The sequence below is a fragment of the Nerophis lumbriciformis genome, linkage group LG03 (assembly GCF_033978685.3).
Source record: "Nerophis lumbriciformis linkage group LG03, RoL_Nlum_v2.1, whole genome shotgun sequence".
Classification (NCBI taxonomy): Eukaryota; Metazoa; Chordata; class Actinopteri; order Syngnathiformes; family Syngnathidae; genus Nerophis; species Nerophis lumbriciformis.
The window spans coordinates 41,315,001-41,335,644 of record NC_084550.2 but is presented as its reverse complement, the minus strand read 5'-3'; the positions used below and the strand labels follow the sequence as shown (position 1 = coordinate 41,335,644).

The window sequence follows — 20,644 nt, the reverse complement described above, 5'->3', positions numbered from 1 at the left end:
TTCATGATATTTACTGCATATTTTAGCTTTATTATTACAATTAAATAGCTGGATTTAAAAGTAGATTATTTAATTATTTTTTTTTTCATTTCTCTTTGGAATATGATTATTAATAATGTCGAATTGTATTAAAACAAATATAGAACAAATATGTATATTATATTAAATATTCATTAAATGTTAATTTATTTAATAATATATTATATAAATTATTATTCTATAATAATACATAATGTACAATAATCTACGTATAATTTTGATAAATTGTCACATATTGAAATAATATATTTTTTTAAATTGTCTATAATTATATAAAACAGAAGGAACAATTGTGAGCGCTAGCCCTGCTCCTTTCCAATGAAGGCTTCAATAAATAAATGTATTAAAATTAAAACATTTGTCAAAATAATTTACTGTCGAAGAATTGTATGAAAACAATTGAGTAGCTGTTAGTATTTTTTTTCTTTAAAAATGATTTATTTTTATTTAAGTGGTAATGCTGCTGGTTTACTTTAGAGGGCATTCCTACAAAAAAATAGATACATTGTTTTTTTGTTTTTTAAATACAATATTTTCATAACAATTTTTAATATTAAATCTAGAATTTTTTATTTTTTATTTTCTAATGAGGCTCTTTTTGAAAGAATCATATACATACGACCTTTGTTTTTTTTTTAGCTTTTTTAAATTGTGTACATTTTTTTAAAATCAAGAATAATTAAAAACGATAGTAAAAAATAACTATGAAATAAATGAGAATATCTTCATTGTTAAAATGTCAATGAAAATGTTCTCCCATAAGAACAAAAATAGAACAAATAAATAATCTGTTACAAATTATTTTGTTAATTGTAGTAAAATGTTCTTATTATCATTAAATGTATAAAAATGCATAGAAATATGTTATTCATATTTGTCGGATAATAAAAAGAGGGCAAGATGTTGGCGATACCGTATGTACAATTTTAATATTACAAATATGCACAAACATGCAAAGAAATATTATAAAACGCTAATTCAAAAAACATTTTGGCTCCTTTACAAAAATACTTCATGAAATATAATTTCAAACAAGACTGTGCACTCATTTTGTGTGTGAAGGTAGACTGTTTTGATTCCTTAAGCTCTCCAAGTGTGTTTGTGTGTGTGTGTGTGTGTTCTTGTATTTCTACCCTTCTTGAGACAAGGAAACGTAGCTTCCATATGAGGAGGTGTGAACAAGATAGGACATAAATCATGGTCCCAATAACATTGTAAAAAGGAAGGATTTTTCAAGTTGACTGTGTGTCGCTTTTAAAAGTGCTCCCCGTCTGGCCAACATATGAAATAACAAATGTGTGTAAAAATTTGAAGTGCTCCCCCTCTGGCTAACATATGTAATAACAAGTGTGTGTAAGAAATTGAAATGCGCCCCCTTTGGCCACAATTAATTAAAAAAATAAATAAATATGTATATAGAGACATACTGTAATAAATCGAAGTAAATAATGAAGATTAAAAACCGATTACCAACAAAAAATAAAAATCAATGAACTAAAAGCAGTCTTTTTCTCACAATGTGTCGACTTTTTTCTTATAAAATTGGGAACAATTTCTCATATTCTTTCTGTTTCTGTGATATTGCAATATTTTCTCGTAAAACGATTACTTTTTAATGCCAAATGTTGACATTTGTCTTATAAAATTCTGACTTTTATCACAATCTTGCCAATTTTTTTGTTGTTTTTGTAAAATAGTGACATTTTTTTTTTTTTTTGTAAAATTATGACTTTTGTCATAATTTTGCCAAGTAAAATCCCGATTATTATTATAATATTGCCAACATTTTAAAGTTTTCTTAAAAAATTGTGACTTTTGTCGAGTAAAATTACGACACTTTTCATAAAATTGCCAACATGTTAGGCTTTTCTTGTAAAATTGCGACTGTTATTGAGTAAAATTCCAACCCTTGTCATAATATTGCACAAATTTTCATGTAAAATGTTGACTTGCGTTGAGTAAAATGACGACTTTTATTATCACACTGCCAACATTCTGAGTTTTTCTTGTGAAATTGTGACCTTTTTCTTGTGAAATTCCAACTCATTTTTCAAAACAAGCTTTTTTTTATATTTGCATAGTATGTATATATTATTAATGTTGTAAATACACATCTTTATATATCTAGAAAGGGTGGTCCTAAAGAGGGAGGCGTTATTCGGAGGTCTCAAGAAGGTAAGAAATACAAGAACGTGTGAGTGTGTGTGTGTGTGCGTGTGTGTGTGTGACCATCACAAGAGTTTGCATAGCAGAAGACGTTTAGTGATCACACGGCTCACAGTTTGAGGCACTTTTCACGCTGACTAGCAGGAAGTCATCAAAAGTAAATATTCAACTTTTTTTTTTTTTTTTTCCCGCTGAGTTGACAAAAACATTTCAGTTTCACGTTTCATTTCACAGCATAAACCAAACAAATGTGACGCAGTGAAGGCCGACGTTCTGCAGTGAAACCTCTCAAGTTCAACAATTGAATTATTCACACTTTGAACATTTTCTTTCTTTCAAAACTTCCATCTGATTGTTTTCTATGCTTTTTCTTTGGCTTTTTTGTGTGTGGGGGGGGCACACAACAGGGAGAGAAGAAGAGCACGCACAGGATGACGTCATCGCGTCTTATTCGAGTGTTGACTCCTTCTTACGCCTGCAACACAAAGGCTTGATTTACTAGAGGTGTGCGTGCTTTAAAACACGTGCAAACCTGATAGCACACGCAAAGCTGCGCTACTGAACGTGTGTGCAAAGTGGATTGCGTCTGTCAAGTGAGCAGAATAAGGCGTGCAATCCATTTTGCGTCTGTCTGTGTTAATATGCAAAGTAGAAGCTGATCATCAAAACGGCCACAATCTGGGAGGAGAAAATGCAAATGTAAATATTTAGCACACGCATTGTGATTTATCAGCACTGTTTTGCGAGCACTGTTTGCATGTTACTTTAGCAGGTGTTCCACAGTTCCACAGACGATGGTCAGACGAGAATCCTCAACATTCTGTACGGTAGAAATAAAAAAAATATTTGCCGTATTGTCTATGTTAGCTACCTCTCTTTGTTTATAATGTATATTTTATGCTGCAGCTGTTACATATACTGTAATATTGTACATGGTAATTGACATATATTGTATATATCAGTGACGTGCAGTCAAGGGAGGCAGGTGAGGCCCTTGAAAGAAAAAAATTGTGATTATACTATAAAGTTATTTTCCATTTAACTTCACCAGTTTTAGAATATTTTTATTCAAAATCGCTGAATTTTCACATTTGCCGTTCAAACACTGAGAAGAGACTTGCGGTAAGTAAGCAGCCAGTTGAGCCCCGCCATGGATTGCGCAATGACTCGGCTAACTGCTGGCCTGCTGTGCAGTGAGACCGTATTTCTATATGAATTATATTATACATTTCCATAGTTTAGTTAGCTGAGGTATATAATGTACAGTGTATTTTGTCAACAACTGTATGTGTGTAACGTATTTCTTATGATGAGCAGTCATAAAACGCCTGCGAAGACGCATTGGCTGAGGCTCGCAGCAATACCGCCTCCTGGTGGTAGAGGGCGGTAGTGATCCCAGCGATCATTTTTGCGACTACTCGGCTGCAGAATAAGTGACAACAAGCAGCAACAGTTAGCGATCGTTTATTTTTTTCCTCTCGCCGAGACTTTTAACATGGAGGATTACATATCTAAAATAAAACAGTTTTCTAAACTGGACTTTCAATTGAAGCAGGAGGTAATAATTAAAGGAAGATCTCCATCAACTTTTAAAACTGAAAGATAAGGAAGACTTCTATAAACAAGTTATCGATGCTTTTGTTCAAAAGGAGCGGCGCATGGACTTCATTTATAAGTAAAGGTAAGACCATGATAACGTTTTTTTTAATTAAATGTGCTTTTTTGTGTGCTACAGTTTGTATGTGTAAAGTTAACGTTAAGTTAAAGTACCAATGATTGTCACACACACACTAGGTGTGGTGAAATTTGTCCTCTGCATTTGACCCATCCCCTTGATCACCCCCTGGGAGGTGAGGGGAGCAGTGGGCAGCAGCGGCGCCGCACCCGGGAATAATTTTTGGTGATTTAACCCCCAATTCCAAGCCTTGATGCTGAGTGCCAAGCAGGGAAGAATGCTGGTATGAGCTTTTAAACATAACCCGTTAACTGCTGCCAATCAAATGGTGAATAAGATACTCTTTAGGGTTCATATGTTTGTAAATCTGACTGTGATGAAGTCAGTGCCTCACCAGCCATGAACCTCACCGCACGTCACTGGTATATATTATATAAAAATATAATATAATATAATATAATATATCAGTGTATATGATATACTGTATATATATAATATGTAAATATTACATGTATGTTATATTTTATATTGCTACTACAGTACATTTTTAGTCTACTTTATACCTGCATTACCCTTTCCATCCTTTCTAACTGAGCTACTGTGTGGAACAATTTCCCTTGTGGATCATTAAAGTTTGTCTTAGTCTAAATCTATTCTAAGTCTATTCAGCAACATCATTTTATAATTGTATAGCTGCTAGAGAGGGTCCGTTTAAAACAAATCCAATTGATGCATTGATGTTTTCAGCGTGGTGTTTGGGTCCTAATAAATCAGGTTCTAAGAACTTTTTAAAAAACATCGGATTAAAGGTTTGAGTTCTTTTTTAAAAGGAGCGGTTAACTTCCTTTTACACTTTTTTTAAGCGACGTTTAAGCATGTTTGACAATCTGCCTCAGTTATTTATCCTTGATATTTTTTAAAGTAGTTTTAATATTATATATTTATTGGGGTGCTGAAAAAAAAAAATCGATTTTCGACCGAAACGCGATTTTGATTCATCCCGATTCTAAATTAATTCTTCTTTTTTTTAATTAATAAAAAAAAAAACATTGACATTTTTTTATTTTTTTTTTAAATATGAATACATTTAAAAAAAACGTTTTTTCTAACCTGTAACCTGTTTTAAAAAAAAAGTCTCATTATAATTATTATACCAAAGAATATATTGCAAGAATCGAATGGTTAGATTCACACCCCTAATATTGATTTAATATTATTATTTATGCATGACAATACATCCATCCATCCATTTTCTACCGCTTATTCCCTTTGGGGTGGCGGGGGGCGCTGGAGCCTATCTCAGCTACAATCGGGCGAAAGGCGGGGTACACCCTGGACAAGTCGATGACAATACAGCATTTTGAAAAAAAGGCACATTAAAGTTAAAACCTGAGATTTAAAAAATAATTTTTTAATGTTTTATTATTGCCACCAGGAAACATCTTTTTACATTAGTACACCTTACTGCATTTTTATATAGCTTTACATTTTATTTTATTTTTACTTAATTGTCCTTTTTAGTGACACAATATTGTGTATTTTTATGTTATTGTTTACCTGTTATCATTATCCTCCCCAAAAAGATGCAAAAGGTTGACTTATTTCCACACTTGTACGACGATAAATTGCAGCCTGACTCAAATTGGTTGCCACTTTATATCAGAAGCTAGCGGTGTTTCTGGGTGTTGTTGATAAATGGCTTTTCAAATACAACCACATATTGATTTCCTAATTAAAGAATACATTCATAATGTACACCAACATTATGAATGTGTCCCATTTACAACGTGAGGATAAAAGTGAATTAAAACCAAGTGTATTTCATGCTTATTTTGAAATGCTGATTTTTTTTTAGTGCAATTAAGTTATGAGAGGGACAGTTTGACCCTGGAACAGACTATTTTCCTACAGTACGTGCAAACAATCAGTGGGCGTTACAGTAGAATATCAGATAAAAACATGGATTTTGTTGAGCTTCGGAGGTTTCACTGACTCGTTGTTATTAATATTATTTGCACCAGAGAAAAACGTACGAAACGTCGTGAATTCATCAAATATTGTTTGGTTCAATGTTGCGTTTCTTTGGCATGACAGATATAGAGCAGACATCTATGTACGGTATATCTATGATGTACAGTATATATATAATAAACAATATGTGTTTACATATATCATGTACAGTACATGGTATACAGTATATCTATGTATGATGTACAGTATATTTATAATGTACAGTATATGATATACAGTATATCTATGTATGATGTACAGCATATGTATAATGTACAGTATATGATATACAGTATATCTATGTATGATGTACAGTATATCTATGTATGATGTACAGTATATTTATAATGTACAGTATATGATATACAGTATATATATGTATGATGTACAGCATATGTATAATGTACATTATATGATATACAGTATATCTATGTATATGTATCATGTACATTATATCATATACAATATATAAATATACATATGATGTACATCATATTTATAATGTACAGTGTATGATATACAGTATATCTATGTATGATGTACAGTATATTTATAATGTACAGTATATGATATACAGTATATATGTATGATGTACAGCATATGTATAATGTACAGTATATGATATACAGTATATCTATGTATGATGTACAGTATATTTATAATGTACAGTATATGATATACAGTATATCTATGTATGATGTACAGTATATTTATAATGTACAGAATATGATATACAGTATATCTATTTATAATGTACAGTGTATGATATACAGTATATCTATATGTGGTGTACAGTATATTTATAATGTACAGTATATGATATACAGTATATCTATGTATATTTATAATGTACAGTATATCGATGTATGATGTACATTATATACATATAATGTACAGTATATCTATGATATAAAGTATGTATAAATTGGCGTCTATCAAGTTTTTATCGTGGCTAGATGTGTCACGTCCACACCCAGCTGACATTGATCTAAGTCTCCATTGCGCTCCTGCTGCTGGAGTCTACCCCACTCCCTCCCCCCGCTGTCCTCAGCTGGGATAGGTTCTCCATCCCTCCCATCTTCCTCCTCCTCTCTGTGCGCTTCTGAAGCGGCGTCCAGGCTGGCGTCGCTGAGGAAGGAGCGCGGCGTCCTGGTGTCCTCGCCGTTGGGGTCGTCGTGGTCCTGGTCCCGCTGGTCCCTGTGGTCCTGGTCGGGGTCCCGCTGGTCCCTGTGGTCCTGGTCAGGGTCCTGCTGGTCCCTGCTGCAGTAGGCGTAGCGATGGTTCATGTGCTGCGAGTACGAGCCCGAGTGCGAGAAGCGCTTGCCGCACTTGTCGCACTGATAGGGTTTCTCTCCCGAGTGCAGCCGGCTGTGCTCGATCAGGTGGTGTTTGTGCTTGAAGGCCTTCTGGCACACCTGGCACTCGTACGGACGCTTGCCTGCAAGATGGACGCCACACGTGTTAACACACCAGACACACACACACACACACACACACACACACACACATACACACACACACACACACACGGATGTTGCAGGACGCCGCTCACACACCCGTGTGCTCGTATTTGTGTCGCAGCAAGGAGCTGCTCTTCTGGAAGGTTTTTTCACAAATGTCGCAGGCGTAGAGACCTTCGTCCGTCTTCTTCAGCCTCTTACGCCCCGCCCCTCCCTCGCCCTCCAGAGCTTCATCCATGAGAGTGAGGTAGTCCAGCGTGCCGCGGTTTAATACTTCCCCCTGAAACACAGCATTTCACACCATCACTTTTTGGAGGGGAAAAAAATACCGTTTTTGTACAGTAATTCCTCTACTTTGGAATGTTTGGAGATACACTATATTGCCAAAAGTATTTGGCCACCTGCCAAATATGAACTTGAAGTGCCATCCCATTCCTACCCCATAGGGTTCAATATGATGTGGGTCCACCTTTTGCAGCAATTACAGCTTCAACTCTTCTGGGAAGGCCATAATGTCCAAAATGTTTTGGTATCCTGGAGCATTCAAACGTGTTCTATTATATACTGGTGGAGGGTGTGTCAGGACTCTGTGCAGGCCAGTCAAGTTCATCCACACCAGACTCTGTCATCCATGTCTTTATGGACCTTGCTTTGTGCACTGGTGCACAGTCATGTTGGAAGAGGAAGGGGCCTGCTCCAAACTGTTCCCACAAGGTTGGGAGCATGGAATTGTCCAAAATGTTTTGGTATCCTGGAGCATTCAAAGTTCCTTTCACTGGAACTAAGAGGCCAAGCCCAACTCCTGAAAACCAATCCCACACCATAATTCCTCCTCCACCAAATGTCACACTCGGCACAATGCAGTCCGAAATGTAGCGTTCTCCTGGCAACCTCCAAACCCAGACTGGTCCATCAGATTGCCAGATGGAAAAGCGTGATTCATCACTCCAAAGAAGGCGTCTCCACTGCTCTAGAGTCCAGTGGCGACGTGCCTTACACCACTGCATCCCACGCTTTGCATTGATACTTGGTGATGTATGGCTTAGATGCAGCTGCTCGGCCATGGAAACCCATTCCATGAAGCTCTCTGCGTGCTGTACGTGGGCTAATTGGAAGGTCACATGAAGTTTGCAGCTCTGTAGCAACTGACTGTGCAGAAAGTCTTTGCACTATGCGCTTCAGCATCCACTGACGCCTCTCTGTCAGTTTACGTGGCCTACCACTTGGTGGCTGAGTTGCTGTTGTTCCCAAACTCTTCATTTTTCTTAAAATAAAGTTCACTTTGGAATATATAGGAGCGAGGAAATTTCACGACTGGATTTGTTGCACAGGTGGCATCCTATGACAGTTCCACGCTGGAAATCACTGAAAGCGGCCCATTCTTTCACAAATGTTTGTAGAAACAGTCTCCATGCCTAAGTGCTTGATTTTATACACCTGTGGCCGGGCCAAGTGATTAGGACACCTGATTCTCATCATTTGGATGGGTGGCCATATACTTTTGGCAATATAGTGCTAGTTGCTTTGCTTTAAAAGGGAACTGTACTTTTTATGGAATGTTGCCTATCATTCACAAACATTTTGGGGTTTTAAAGATGATAAAAATGCTTGGAAGATGCGACTAATGGGAGCCATCGTTGTAGCCTTCAAAGCCTCTAAAGCAGGGGTGACCATTACCTCAATGGCGAGCTACCGGTCGATGGTGGAGGGTGTGTCAGTCAATGGTGGAGGCTGTGTCGGTCGATGGAGGAGGGTGTGTCAGTCGATGGTGGAGGAAGTGTCAGTCGATGGAGGAGGGTGTGTCAGTCGATGGCGGAGGGTGTGTCAGTCGATGGAAAAGGGTGTGTCAGTCGATGGCGGAGGGTGTGTCAGTCGATGGCGGAGGGTGTGTCAGTCGATGGAGGAGGGTGTGTCAGTCGATGGAGGAGGGTCTGTCAGTCGATGGAGGAGGTTGTGTCGGTCGATGGTGGAGGGTGTGTAAGGGTGTGTCAGTCGATGGTGGAGGGTGTGTCGGTCGATGGTGGAGGGTGTGTCAGTTGATGGTGGAGGGTGTGTAAGGGTGTGTCAGTCGATGGTGGAGGGCATGTCGGTCAATGGTGGAGGGTGTGTCGGTCGATGGTGGAGGGTGTGTCAGTCGATGGTGGAGGGTGTGTAAGTGGATGGAGGAGGGAGTGTAAGTGGATGGAGGAGGGAGTGTAAGTGGATGGAGGAGGGAGTGTCAGTCGATGGTGGAGGGTGTGTCAGTCCATGGTGGAGGGTGTGTCGGTCGATGGTGGAGGGTGTGTCGGTCCATGGTGGAGGGTGTGTCAGTCGATGGTGGAGGGTGTGTAAGTGGATGGAGGAGGGAGTGTAAGTGGATGGGGAGGGTGTGTCGGTCGATGCAGGAGGGTGTGTCAGTCGATGGTGGAGGGTGTGTCGGTCGATGGAGGAGGGTGTGTCAGTCGATGGTGGAGGGTGTGTCAGTCGATGGAGGAGGGTGTGTCGGTCGATGGAGGAGGGTGTGTCAGTCGATGGAGGAGGGTCTGTCAGTCGATGGAAGAGGTTGTGTCAGTCGATGGAGGAGGGTGTGTCAGTCGATGGAGGAGGGTGTGCCGGTCGATGGAGGAGGGTGTGTCAGTCGATGGAGGAGGGTGTGTCAGTTGAAGGAGGAGGAAGTGTCAGTCGATGGAGGAGGGTGTGTCAGTCGATGGTGGAGGGTGTGTCGGTCGATGGTGGAGGGTGTGTCGGTCGATGGTGGAGGGTGTGTCGGTCGATGGTGGAGGGTGTGTCAGTCGATGGTGGAGGGTGTGTAAGGGTGTGTCAGTCGATGGAGGAGGGTGTGTCGGTCGATTGAGGAGGGTGTGTCAGTCGATGGAGGAGGGTGTGTCAGTTGAAGGAGGAGGAAGTGTCAGTCGATGGAGGAGGGTGTGTCAGTCGATGGTGGAAGGTGTGTCGGTCGATGGTGGAGGGTGTGTCAGTCGATGGTGGAGGGTGTGTAAGAGTGTGTCAGTCGATGGTGGAGGGTGTGTAAGGGCGTCTCAGCCGATGTTGGAGGGTGTGTCGGTCGATGGTGAAGGGTGTGTCAGTTGATGGTGGAGGGTGTGTCGGTTGATGGTGGAGGGTGTGTCAGTCGATGGTGGAGGGTGTGTAAGGGTGTGTCAGTCGATGGTGGAGGGCGTGTCGGTCAATGGTGGAGGGTGTGTCGGTCGATGATGGAGGGTGTGTCAGTCGATGGTGGAGGGTGTGTAAGTGGATGGAGGAGGGAGTGTAAGTGGATGGAGGAGGGAGTGTCAGTCGATGGTGGAGGGTGTGTCAGTCGATGGTGGAGGGTGTGTCGGTCGATGGTGGAGGGTGTGTCGGTCGATGGTGGAGGGTGTGTCAGTCGATGGTGGAGGGTGTGTAAGGGTGTGTCGGTCAATGGTGGAGGGTGTCAGTCGATGGTGGAGGGTGTGTAAATGGATGGAGGAGGGAGTGTAAGTGGATGGAGGAGGGTGTGTCGGTCGATGCAGGAGGGTGTGTCAGTCGATGGTGGAGGGTGTGTCGGTCGATGGTGGAGGGTGTGTAAGGGTGTGTCGGTCGATGCAGGAGGGTGTGTCAGTCGATGGTGGAGGGTGTGTCAGTCGATGGAGGAGGGTGTGTCGGTCGATGGTGGAGGGTGTGTCAGTCGATGGTGGAGGGTGTGTAAGTGGATGGAGGAGGGAGTGTAAGCGGATGGAGGAGGGTGTGTCGGTCAATGCAGGAGGGTGTGTCAGTCGATGGTGGAGGGTGTGTCAGTCGATGGTGGAGGGTGAGTCGGTCGATGGTGGAAGGTGTGTCAGTCGATGGTGGAGGGTGTGTGTGTGTCGGTCGATGGTGGAGGGTGTGTAAGTGGATGGAGGAGGGAGTGTAAGTGGATGGAGGAGGGTGTGTCGGTCGATGCAGGAGGGTGTGTCAGTCGATGGTGGAGGGTGTGTCGGTCGATGCAGGAGGGTGTGTCAGTCGATGGTGGAGGGTGTGTTAGTCGATGGTGGAGGGTGTGTCGGTCGATGGCGGAGGGTGTGTCAGTCGATGGAGAAGGGTGTGTCGGTCGATGGTGGAGGGTGTGTCGGTCGATGGTGTCGGGTGTGTCAGTCGATGGTGGAGGGTGTGTAAGGGTGTGTCGGTCGATGGTGGAGGGTGTGTCCGTCGATGGTGGAGGGTGTGTAAGTGGATGGAGGAGGGAGTGTAAGTGGATGGAGGAGGGTGTGTCGGTCGATGCAGGAGGGTGTGTCAGTCGATGGTGGAGGGTGTGTCGGTCGATGGAGGAGGGTGTGTCGGTCGATGGTGGAAGGTGTGTCGGTCGATGGTGGAGGGTGTGTCAGTCGATGGAGGAGGGTGTGTCGGTCGATGGAGGAGGGTGTGTCGGTTGATGGCGGAGGGTGTGTCAGTCGATGGAGAAGGGTGTGTCGGTCGATGGTGGAGGGTGTGTCAGTCGATGGTGGAGGGTGTGTCAGTGGATGGTGGAGGGTGTGTCAGTCGATGGAGGAGGGTGTGTCAGTCGATGGTGGAGTGCGTGTTGGTCGATGGTGGAGGGTGTGTCGGTCGATGGTGGAAGGTGTGTCGGTCGATGGTGGAGGGTGTGTCGGTCGATGGAGGAGGGTGTGTCAGTCGATGGTGGAGGGTGTGTCAGTCGATGGTGGAGGGTGTGTCGGTCGATGGTGGAGGGTGTGTCAGTCGATGGAGGAGGGTGTGTCGGTCGATGGTGTGTCTGTCGATGGTGGAGGGTGTGTCAGTCGATGGAGGAGGGTGTGTCGGTCGATGGTGGAGGGTGTGTCGGTCGATGGAGGAGGGTGTGTCAGTCAATGGAGGAGGGTGTGTCGGTCGATGGAGGAGGGTGTGTCAGTCGATGGTGGAAGGTGTGTCGGTCGATGGTGGAGGGTGTGTCTGTCGATGGCGGAGTGTGTGTCAGTCGATGGCGGAGTGTGTGTCAGTCGATGGAGGAGGGTGTGTCAGTCGATGGTGGAGGGTGTGTTGGTTGATGGAGGAGGGTGTGTCAGTCGATGGTGGCGGGTGTGTCAGTCGATGGTGGAGGGTGTGTCAGTCGATGGAGGAGGGTGTGTCAGTCGATGGAGGAGGGTGTGTCAGTCGATGGTGGAGGGTGTGTCAGTCGATGGAGGAGGGTGTGTCGGTCGATGGTGGAGGGTGTGTCAGTCGATGGTGGAGGGTGTGTCAGTCGATGGAGGAGGGTGTGTCGGTCGATGGTGGAGGGTGTGTCAGTCGATGGAGGAGGGTATGTCAGTCGATGGAGGAGGGTGTGTCAGTCGATGGAGGAGGGTGTGTCAGTCCATTGCCAGCCAGGCATTTAAAAAACAGAACTAAAAATGAGCGGTCATCAATCTTCGCCAAGGCGTCACTTTTGTCACTTGAATGACATTCACGGCACCCGAGGCTCTTGTGAGATGACACTTGCTGCTTCCAGATCATTATTAAGAAAAAGTGACCGACAGGAAGACGAGAAACACTTTTTATTTCAACAGGCCCCTTAGTTCTAGTGAAAGGAACTTTGAATACTCCAGGATACCAAAACATTTTGGACAATTCCATGCTCCCAACCTTGTGGGAACAGTTTGGAGCGGGCCCCTTCCTCTTCCAACATGACTGTGCACCAGTGCACAAAGCAAGGTTCATAAAGACATGGATGACAAAGTCTGGTGTGGATGAACTTGACTGGCCTGCACAGAGTCCTGACCTGAACCTGATAGAACACCTTTGGGATGAATTAGAACGGAGACTGAGAGCCAGCCCTTTACCAATGCACTTTTGCAAGAATGGTCGAAAATTCCTATAAAGACACTCCGCAATCTTGTGGACAGCCTTCCCAGAAGAGTTGAAGCTGTAATAGCTGCAAAAGGTGGACCCACATCATATTGAACCCGATGGGTTTTATATAAACACTGCAAGTATATTTATATATAAAGTAGTAACAGAAATCGTCATAACAATATGTAATGTGTTCAATGTTTTTAATCAATGCCGGAACTAATTCTTTGGCGCGTTTATTTCCGTTTCCATAGCAGCGCACGTCCGACAATGTGTGTTCGTTGCTTGTGTGTGTCATGTCGGTTCCCCAAGATGCAGATGGACGTCAGGAAGCAGTGTGTGGGTAAGAAAGATGTTTTATTTCCAAAATCAAGCCATCCATCCATCCATCCATTTTCTACCGCTTATTCCCTTTGGGGTCGCGGGGGGCGCTGGAGCCTATCTCAGCTACAATCGGGCGGAAGGCGGGGTACACCCTGGACAAGTCGCCACCTCATCGCAGGGCCAACACAGATAGACAGACAACATTCACACTCACATCCACACACTAGGGCCAATTTAGTGTTGCCAATCAACTTATCCCCAGGTGCAAGCCAATATAGGAAAATATGAAATGGTGCCGATGGAAGCTACGGTAAAGTCTTAACAAACAAAAAGAGCAAACCCTTACCCTAACCCTAACCCTATCCCTATGTTAATAAGCAGCTAAATAATGGTTCATATGTTCCCCATACTAAAGTGTTACCATGAATTGTTTTTTTGTTGTTTGTCTACACATGATGTAATCATATGCATTATTTATTGCTATTTTTGTGTGTGTGTGTTTTACTTTTGCAGCTGTATGTAGAACCGGCGCTGCTGATTGCATCAGCTGTTCTCTTTTTGATGGTAAAATGGTAAAAAGGTTATACTTGTGTAGCGCTTTTCTACCTTCAAGGTACTCAAAAGCGCTTTGACACTATTTCCACATTCACCCATTCACACACACATTCACACACTGATGGCGGGGAGCTGCCATGCAAGGCCCTAACCACCACACATCAGGAGCAAGGGTGAAGTGTCTTGCTCAAGGGCACAACGGACGTGACGGGGTTGGCAGACGGTGGGGATCGAACCAGGAACCCTCGGGTCCCAATTGCGCCCACGCCGTTTTAACGTCTTTTATGTCCTTTGTGGTGCGGTATAGCTCGTTTGGGAGAGTGGCCGTGCCAGCAACTTGAGGGTTCCGGGTTCGATCCCCGCTTCCACCATTCCTAGTGTCTACCGTTGTGTCCTTGGGCAAGACACTTTACCCACCTGCTCCCAGTGGTTTAAATGCAACTTAGATAATGGGTTTCACTATGTAAAAGCGCTTTGAGTCACTAGAGAAAAGCGCTATATAAATATAATTCACTTCAATTCACTTTGATGTTTGTTTTCATGTGTTTGTTCCTTATTTGTGTGGACTTGTTGTGTTTGCACAACAAGTCCAACAATCCCCTTGTTCACTCCCTGGGAGGTGAGGGGAGCAGTGAGCAGCTGCGGAGGCCGCGCCCGGGAATCGTTTTTGGTGATTTAACCCCCAATTCCAACCCTTGATGCTGAGTGTTAAGCAGGGAGGTAATGGGTCCCATTTTTATAGTCTTTGGTATGACTCGGCCCGGGGTTTGAACTCACGACCTACCGATCTCAGGGCGGACACTCTAAGTCTGTCCTATCCTAATCTTGCTGAGTGTAAGGTTTTGCCGAGTCGGCAGAAGGCGTGCTCACCATGAGTGCTTGTCTCTCCTGATGGAGCTTCTTCAGCGTGGCGTCTGATTCGCCGTCCACCATGTAGGTCAAGGGCGACAGGAATCCGGGGCTAAAGGGGAGCGGGGCTATGGCGTCGTGTCCTGCGAAGCTCAAAGCCGATTGGTTGAAGAAGGGGAAGCCGCTGTACAAAGACGGCGGGAAGACCGGTGCCCGGTAGACGGGGTGCGGGGAATGTTCCGGAAATTGCGCGGGGCTATGCCGCCTGCCCTCCTCCGTCCGGTCTCGCTTGGAGGACGTGCCGTTGACGCGTCTGGCGTCGTGCCGCATTTGCTTCTGCACGGAGAGGTCCAGAGGCTCGTTCTGAGGCGAGGAAAGTTCCCGAGACGGACGGAGGCCGAGATCCAGGCCTGCAGGAGGAGCCAGAGACTGAAGTCTTCTCCTGTGAGGTGAGGACACCTCTGAGGCATGTTTGGGGCTTCCTTGAGGAGACCGCTGAGGTCCTGAAGGCCACTTCTGCGCGGCGGGTGACTGCCTTCCGTCGCCTTTACTTTCCCGGCTCACCTTGCACAAGTAGCGCTCGTGCTGCAGGAGAACCACCAGGTTGGGGAACACCTGCGAGCAGGAGCCACACGTCACGCCCTCCGCCGTGTCCGAGTCCTGGTACTTGCTCACCTCCCTGTGCAGCATCTCCTGCAGCATGTGCTCAAACCTGGAGCTGGACTGGAGGTACGGCAGCAGGGTTCCTTTCAAGATGCTGGCCCTCAGGGAGAGCTCGGCCGAGGGGTCGCAGAGAGGAGGCGGGTCCGAAAACCGCTTCTGCTCCTCAGGTCGTCTGCTGCTCTCCTGGGCTTGCGGAGCCAGAGGAGAACCTCTGCTGCTTCTGTCCCTCCCCGCGGATGGAGACGGCGGAAAGTACGGATGTTCATTGAACGCACCGCCCGCGACTCCTGAGCTCACACCGCCGCTGCTGAAACACTTCTTGCTGCTCAGGTGGGAGCTGTAGGAGCCTGAGTGGGAGAAACGCTTCTTGCAGTTGGAGCACTCGTATGGTTTCTCTCCTGAAAGATGACAGACATTAGAAACTTGTTGCCTTATATGAATTATTCCTAAATATACATTAATAAATATGGTAACACTTTAGTATGGGGAACATATTCTCAGTAACAAAGACTTAATTTAGAGTTATTTGGACACTAGGGGAACATATAAGGGTTAGGGTTAGGGTTAGGGTTACTAATAAGCAATAATTCTGAGGTTATTGAGGGAAGACTTACTGGTTGTATAATAAGGCCATGCAGAATAAGACATTAACAAGTACTTAATAATGACTAATTAAGTGAAGTGAATTACATTTATATAGCGCTTTTTCTCAAGTGACTCAAAGCGCTTTACATAGTGAAACCCAATATCTAAGTTACATTTAAACCAGTGTGGGTGGCACTGGGAGCAGGTGGGTAAAGTGTCTTGCCCAAGGACACAACGGCAGTGACTAGGATGGCGGAAGCGGGGATCGAACCTGCAACCCTCAAGTTGCTGGCACGGCTGCTCTACCAACCGAGCTATACCGCCCCAAGAGCCAATATGTTACTAATTTGCATGTTAATAAGCAACTAATTAATGGTGAATATGTTCCCCATACTAAATTGAAAATAATTAGGGATGTCCGATAATGGCTTTTTGCCAATATCCGATATTCCGATATTGTCCAACTCTTTAATTACCGATACTGATATCAACCGATACCGATATATACAGTCGTGGAATTAACACATTATTATGCCTAATTTGGACAACCAGGTATGGTGAAGATAAGGTACTTTTAAAAAAAATTAATAAAATAAAATAAGATAAATAAATTAAAAACATTTTCTTGAATAAAAAAGAAAGTAAAACAATATAAAAACAGTTACATAGAAACTAGTAATTAATGAAAATGAGTCAAATTAACTGTTAAAGGTTAGTACTATTAGTGGACCAGCAGCACGCACAATCATGTGTGCTTACGGACTGTATCCCTTGCAGACTGTTTGATATATATTGATATATAATGTAGGAACCAGAATATTAATAACAGAAAGAAACAACCCTTTTGTGTGAATGAGTGTGAATGAGGGGGGAGGAAGGTTTTTTGGGTTGGTGCACTAATTGTAAGTGTATCTTGTGTTTTTTATGTTGATTTAATAAAAAAAACAAAAACAAAAAAACCCGATACCGATAATTAAAAAAACGATATCGATAATTTCCGATATTACATTTTAACGCATGTATCTCTAAAAATAATCATAACTTTTAATCTCTTATCTTTGTATTACTTTTGTCCTGTCAGATTTGGACTTTGTTTAATTTTTTTTTTTTTTAACATTATTACGACTTTACTTTTTTCCAGAAATCTCTACTCTTCTAAAATGATCAATTATTTACTATAAAACTTTGTGAAAATTGTGGCTTTTTATGTATTGTTATGACCTTTTTTCTCATAATAGTTAAAGTTAAAGTTAAAGTACCAATGATTGTCACACACACCCTAGGTGTGGTTGAGTTGAGTTGAGTTGAGTTTGAGTATATTTCGAACATGCAAGCATACAACATGATGCATCACAATTTCCAGTTTCTCTTTTCAACATGTTCGAAAAGGAGTAGGAAGAAGCAGAGCTTATTTAATCCTACCCTTTTTCTTTTACATAACAGTTGCTAAAACTTTTGTTCACTTCCTGTTCTCAATTTATTCACAATATACTCCATAAGTAATCCCAATAAAAATAAATAAATAAATAATAATTGGTGAAGTAAGTTATATTTCATATGATGAGATAAGTAAGATTATTTTGATTATTTGGTGAAATTAACCTCTACATTTGACCGATCCCCTTGTTCAGTGAGCAGTGAGAAGCAGCGGTGGTCGCGCCCGGGGGGCTAGGGTTTGAACTGACGACCTACCGATCTCAGGGCGTACACTGTAACCACAAGGCCACTGAGCAGTTTAATAGTTTAACTTTATTCTTGTAAAAACGTTGTCTTGCATCAATAAAATGAAAGCTCTAGTTGTGTACAATTACCATTTTGCAATTGCATTGCAATATTTTAAAACAATTTTATTCTTGTAAAATTAAAAAAGGAAATTAGTATTTTAATGATTTTAAATATGCAGTATTACATATTTTCCCCTCTAACATGTACAATATTTTTCTTAAAAGTCTGACTTTTTAACTACTAATATGACAACCCTTACATAGTTATAGTACATATATAGTAATACTTAACTCCAAATTTATTCAGGTAAATTATAAACTTTTTTTTTTAACGACTTAGAAATATTACAACTTTTTTTTCTCCTATAAATGTACATTATTTTTGTAAAATTAGTGATAAACAAAGCAAACTTTTTTCTCTCCCTTGTTCACTATTGTTATTATTACCGTACATACCTGCCAACTTTTGAAATCAGAAAAACCTAGTAACCAGGGTCCAGGGGCCGCAGGCCCCGGTAGGTCCAGGACAAAGTCCTGGTGGGGGGTTCAGGCTTCGCCCCCCGACGCAAAATGATTATTAGCATTCAGACAGGTTAAAATGTTGCTAAAACCATTACTTTTCTATCAGTCACAGTGACTTTTCAAAACAAAAATATTATAGCAAAAATCATATGGGTTGATTGACATGTTTATTCTGTAAGCTAACTTCAATAGTTTGAAATTATTTTGACAGTTAATGCCAGTTATCCTGTCAACCTTTCACAAGACTTCAATTTGTTAATTGAAAGTATAAACAGTATAAACACTTTTTACAGTAAACAAATGGTAAAACAGTACTAAACAATTCCATTAAAAAAAAAATTGGTGTCATTATTAACTTTCTGTCCAAGCTTGTATAATCTACTGCCTTGTTCAATTGTATAAAATATTATGTGCCTAAAATTCACATTTCTATCACAATTATCATACTGTAAACATGGTAAGCTAACTTCATTAAAATTAATAGTCCTGTCAATAGCATGGAATTACAATTCAAATGTAGTTTTTTTGTAAGCCTTTCAAAAGAATTCAAAATATGAAAAATTAATGAAAATTAATTTAAGCCATCAGACACTTGAAAAGTGGCACATCACATCTCTAATGTAATCATTTTAACTTTTCAACAGAAATAGCACTGCAAAAATATTAAGGACATACTTCTGTATTTTGGTAGTTATGCTGTCAACATTTAACAAGATTTCTTCAACTTGGACTTGAAAGCATAAATAGTATAAACACTTTTAACAGTATAACAGTACTAAACAATTCCAATAGATAACATTGGTGTCATTACCTTTTTGTGGCTAAAATCCGAAAAACGTTGAAAGTTTTCCACTTGTATCGCTAGCAACGGCATTAGACTTGTGTTCTTTTGTCCCAACGTGGTCTTTTACATCGCTAATTCCTCCGTGTCCGATCGAAAAATCTTGTCTGCACAAGGTGCAATTCGCGTAGTTTTCACCCTTTTTGGAACGGATAATTATTCCCGGATAGGCTTTTGAATATTCTTCACGGAATGACTGCAGTTTTCTTTTCGGTTTAAGACTCGTTTGCGATTTTTCTCCGGCTGATTCCATGATCGTTCGCTCGTTTGGAAACAATGGCAACAGGTGCCTCGTGCTTGGCAGCGGTGCTATAAATAGCCTCGCGCATTTAAAAAAAAAATGTTTTTTTAATTAATGAAAAACCGTATTTTTTATCACTGCAACCGTAACCCGGAATAGGTTGATGAAAACCGTACTAATTACGGGAAAACCGGAGTAGTTGGCAGGTATGTTATTATTCGTTTTTTGGGTCATTTTATTAGAACACATCAATTGCTGATTGATATGGGTATTATTATGGCTTTATTATTTGTAAAACAAAACTTTATGATGTTATTTTTGTTATCATTATAGTTCTTTATCGTTAGATTACAGCTTGATGTGTGTTAAATTTCCATTTATTAATTAGAATAGTTTACCACAAGTTTATTCCTGTAAAATAGAAAATAAAAAACTTTTCATACTGTCATGATTTTGAACATGTTTTGGAATTTGAAACAAAGTTTCCTTTTTCTTTCATAACAGTACATTATTTTTCTAAAAGTCTGACTTTTTTCTCACTGATATTACAGTTGTATTAATTTAAAATGACAACCTTTTATGTAATTATTAAGTAATTATTACAAAAAAATTAACTGCGGATTTTTACGAGTATTATTATGGCTTTAATGTTTAAAAACAACAACTTTATTATGTCATTTTTGTTCATAGCGTAGTTCTTTAACGTAAGTTTTTTAACGTAATACTTTACTGCGACTTAAATGTTTTTACATTTTGTATTTTTCTGTTTTTACACATTTTTCCTCACAATACCACAACTCTCTTCTTGTAAAATCACATTATTATTAGTATTATTTGTCATTTTAAGATTTTTTTTTCAACTGCTGATCATTATGGATAGTAATATGACTTAAAAAAAAAATTCAAAATTGTGTTATGTTTTTTGTTATTTACTATAGTTATTTATCCTAATACAACAGTGCAAATCTTATAAAATGTTTACTTCTTTAACATATTAATTACATGTTAATATTAATATTAACATATTAATATTTTACTGCGTTTTTATCCTTTCGAAATTGTGTAATTTTTCTGATAATACACATGTTCCCTCATAATACTAGAGCTCCATTCTTAGAAAATGGTAGCATTTTTTCATCTAAATACTTTCCTACAACTTTTGAAATTGCATACATGCATTGCATATCTCATCATACAAAAACTCTTATCCTGTTAAATTGTACAAAACCCAAA

The 20,644-nt window shown here is 41.3% G+C and overlaps 1 protein-coding gene across 1 annotated transcript in view; it reads right to left on the bottom strand.

Moving 5' to 3' along the window:
- Window positions 1–6,825: 6,825 nt before the first annotated feature.
- The window catches only part of LOC133577046 (uncharacterized), a 159,226-nt gene continuing 145,407 nt past the window's right edge, over window positions 6,826–20,644 (bottom strand). Inside the window, exons 7-9 of the mRNA XM_072912904.1 lie at window positions 14,857–15,896; window positions 7,447–7,630; window positions 6,826–7,328 (exon numbers count right to left, since the gene is read on the bottom strand). Coding sequence (XP_072769005.1) covers window positions 6,826–7,328; window positions 7,447–7,630; window positions 14,857–15,896 — 1,727 coding nt within the window. The remainder of the gene's footprint in view (window positions 7,329–7,446; window positions 7,631–14,856; window positions 15,897–20,644) is intronic.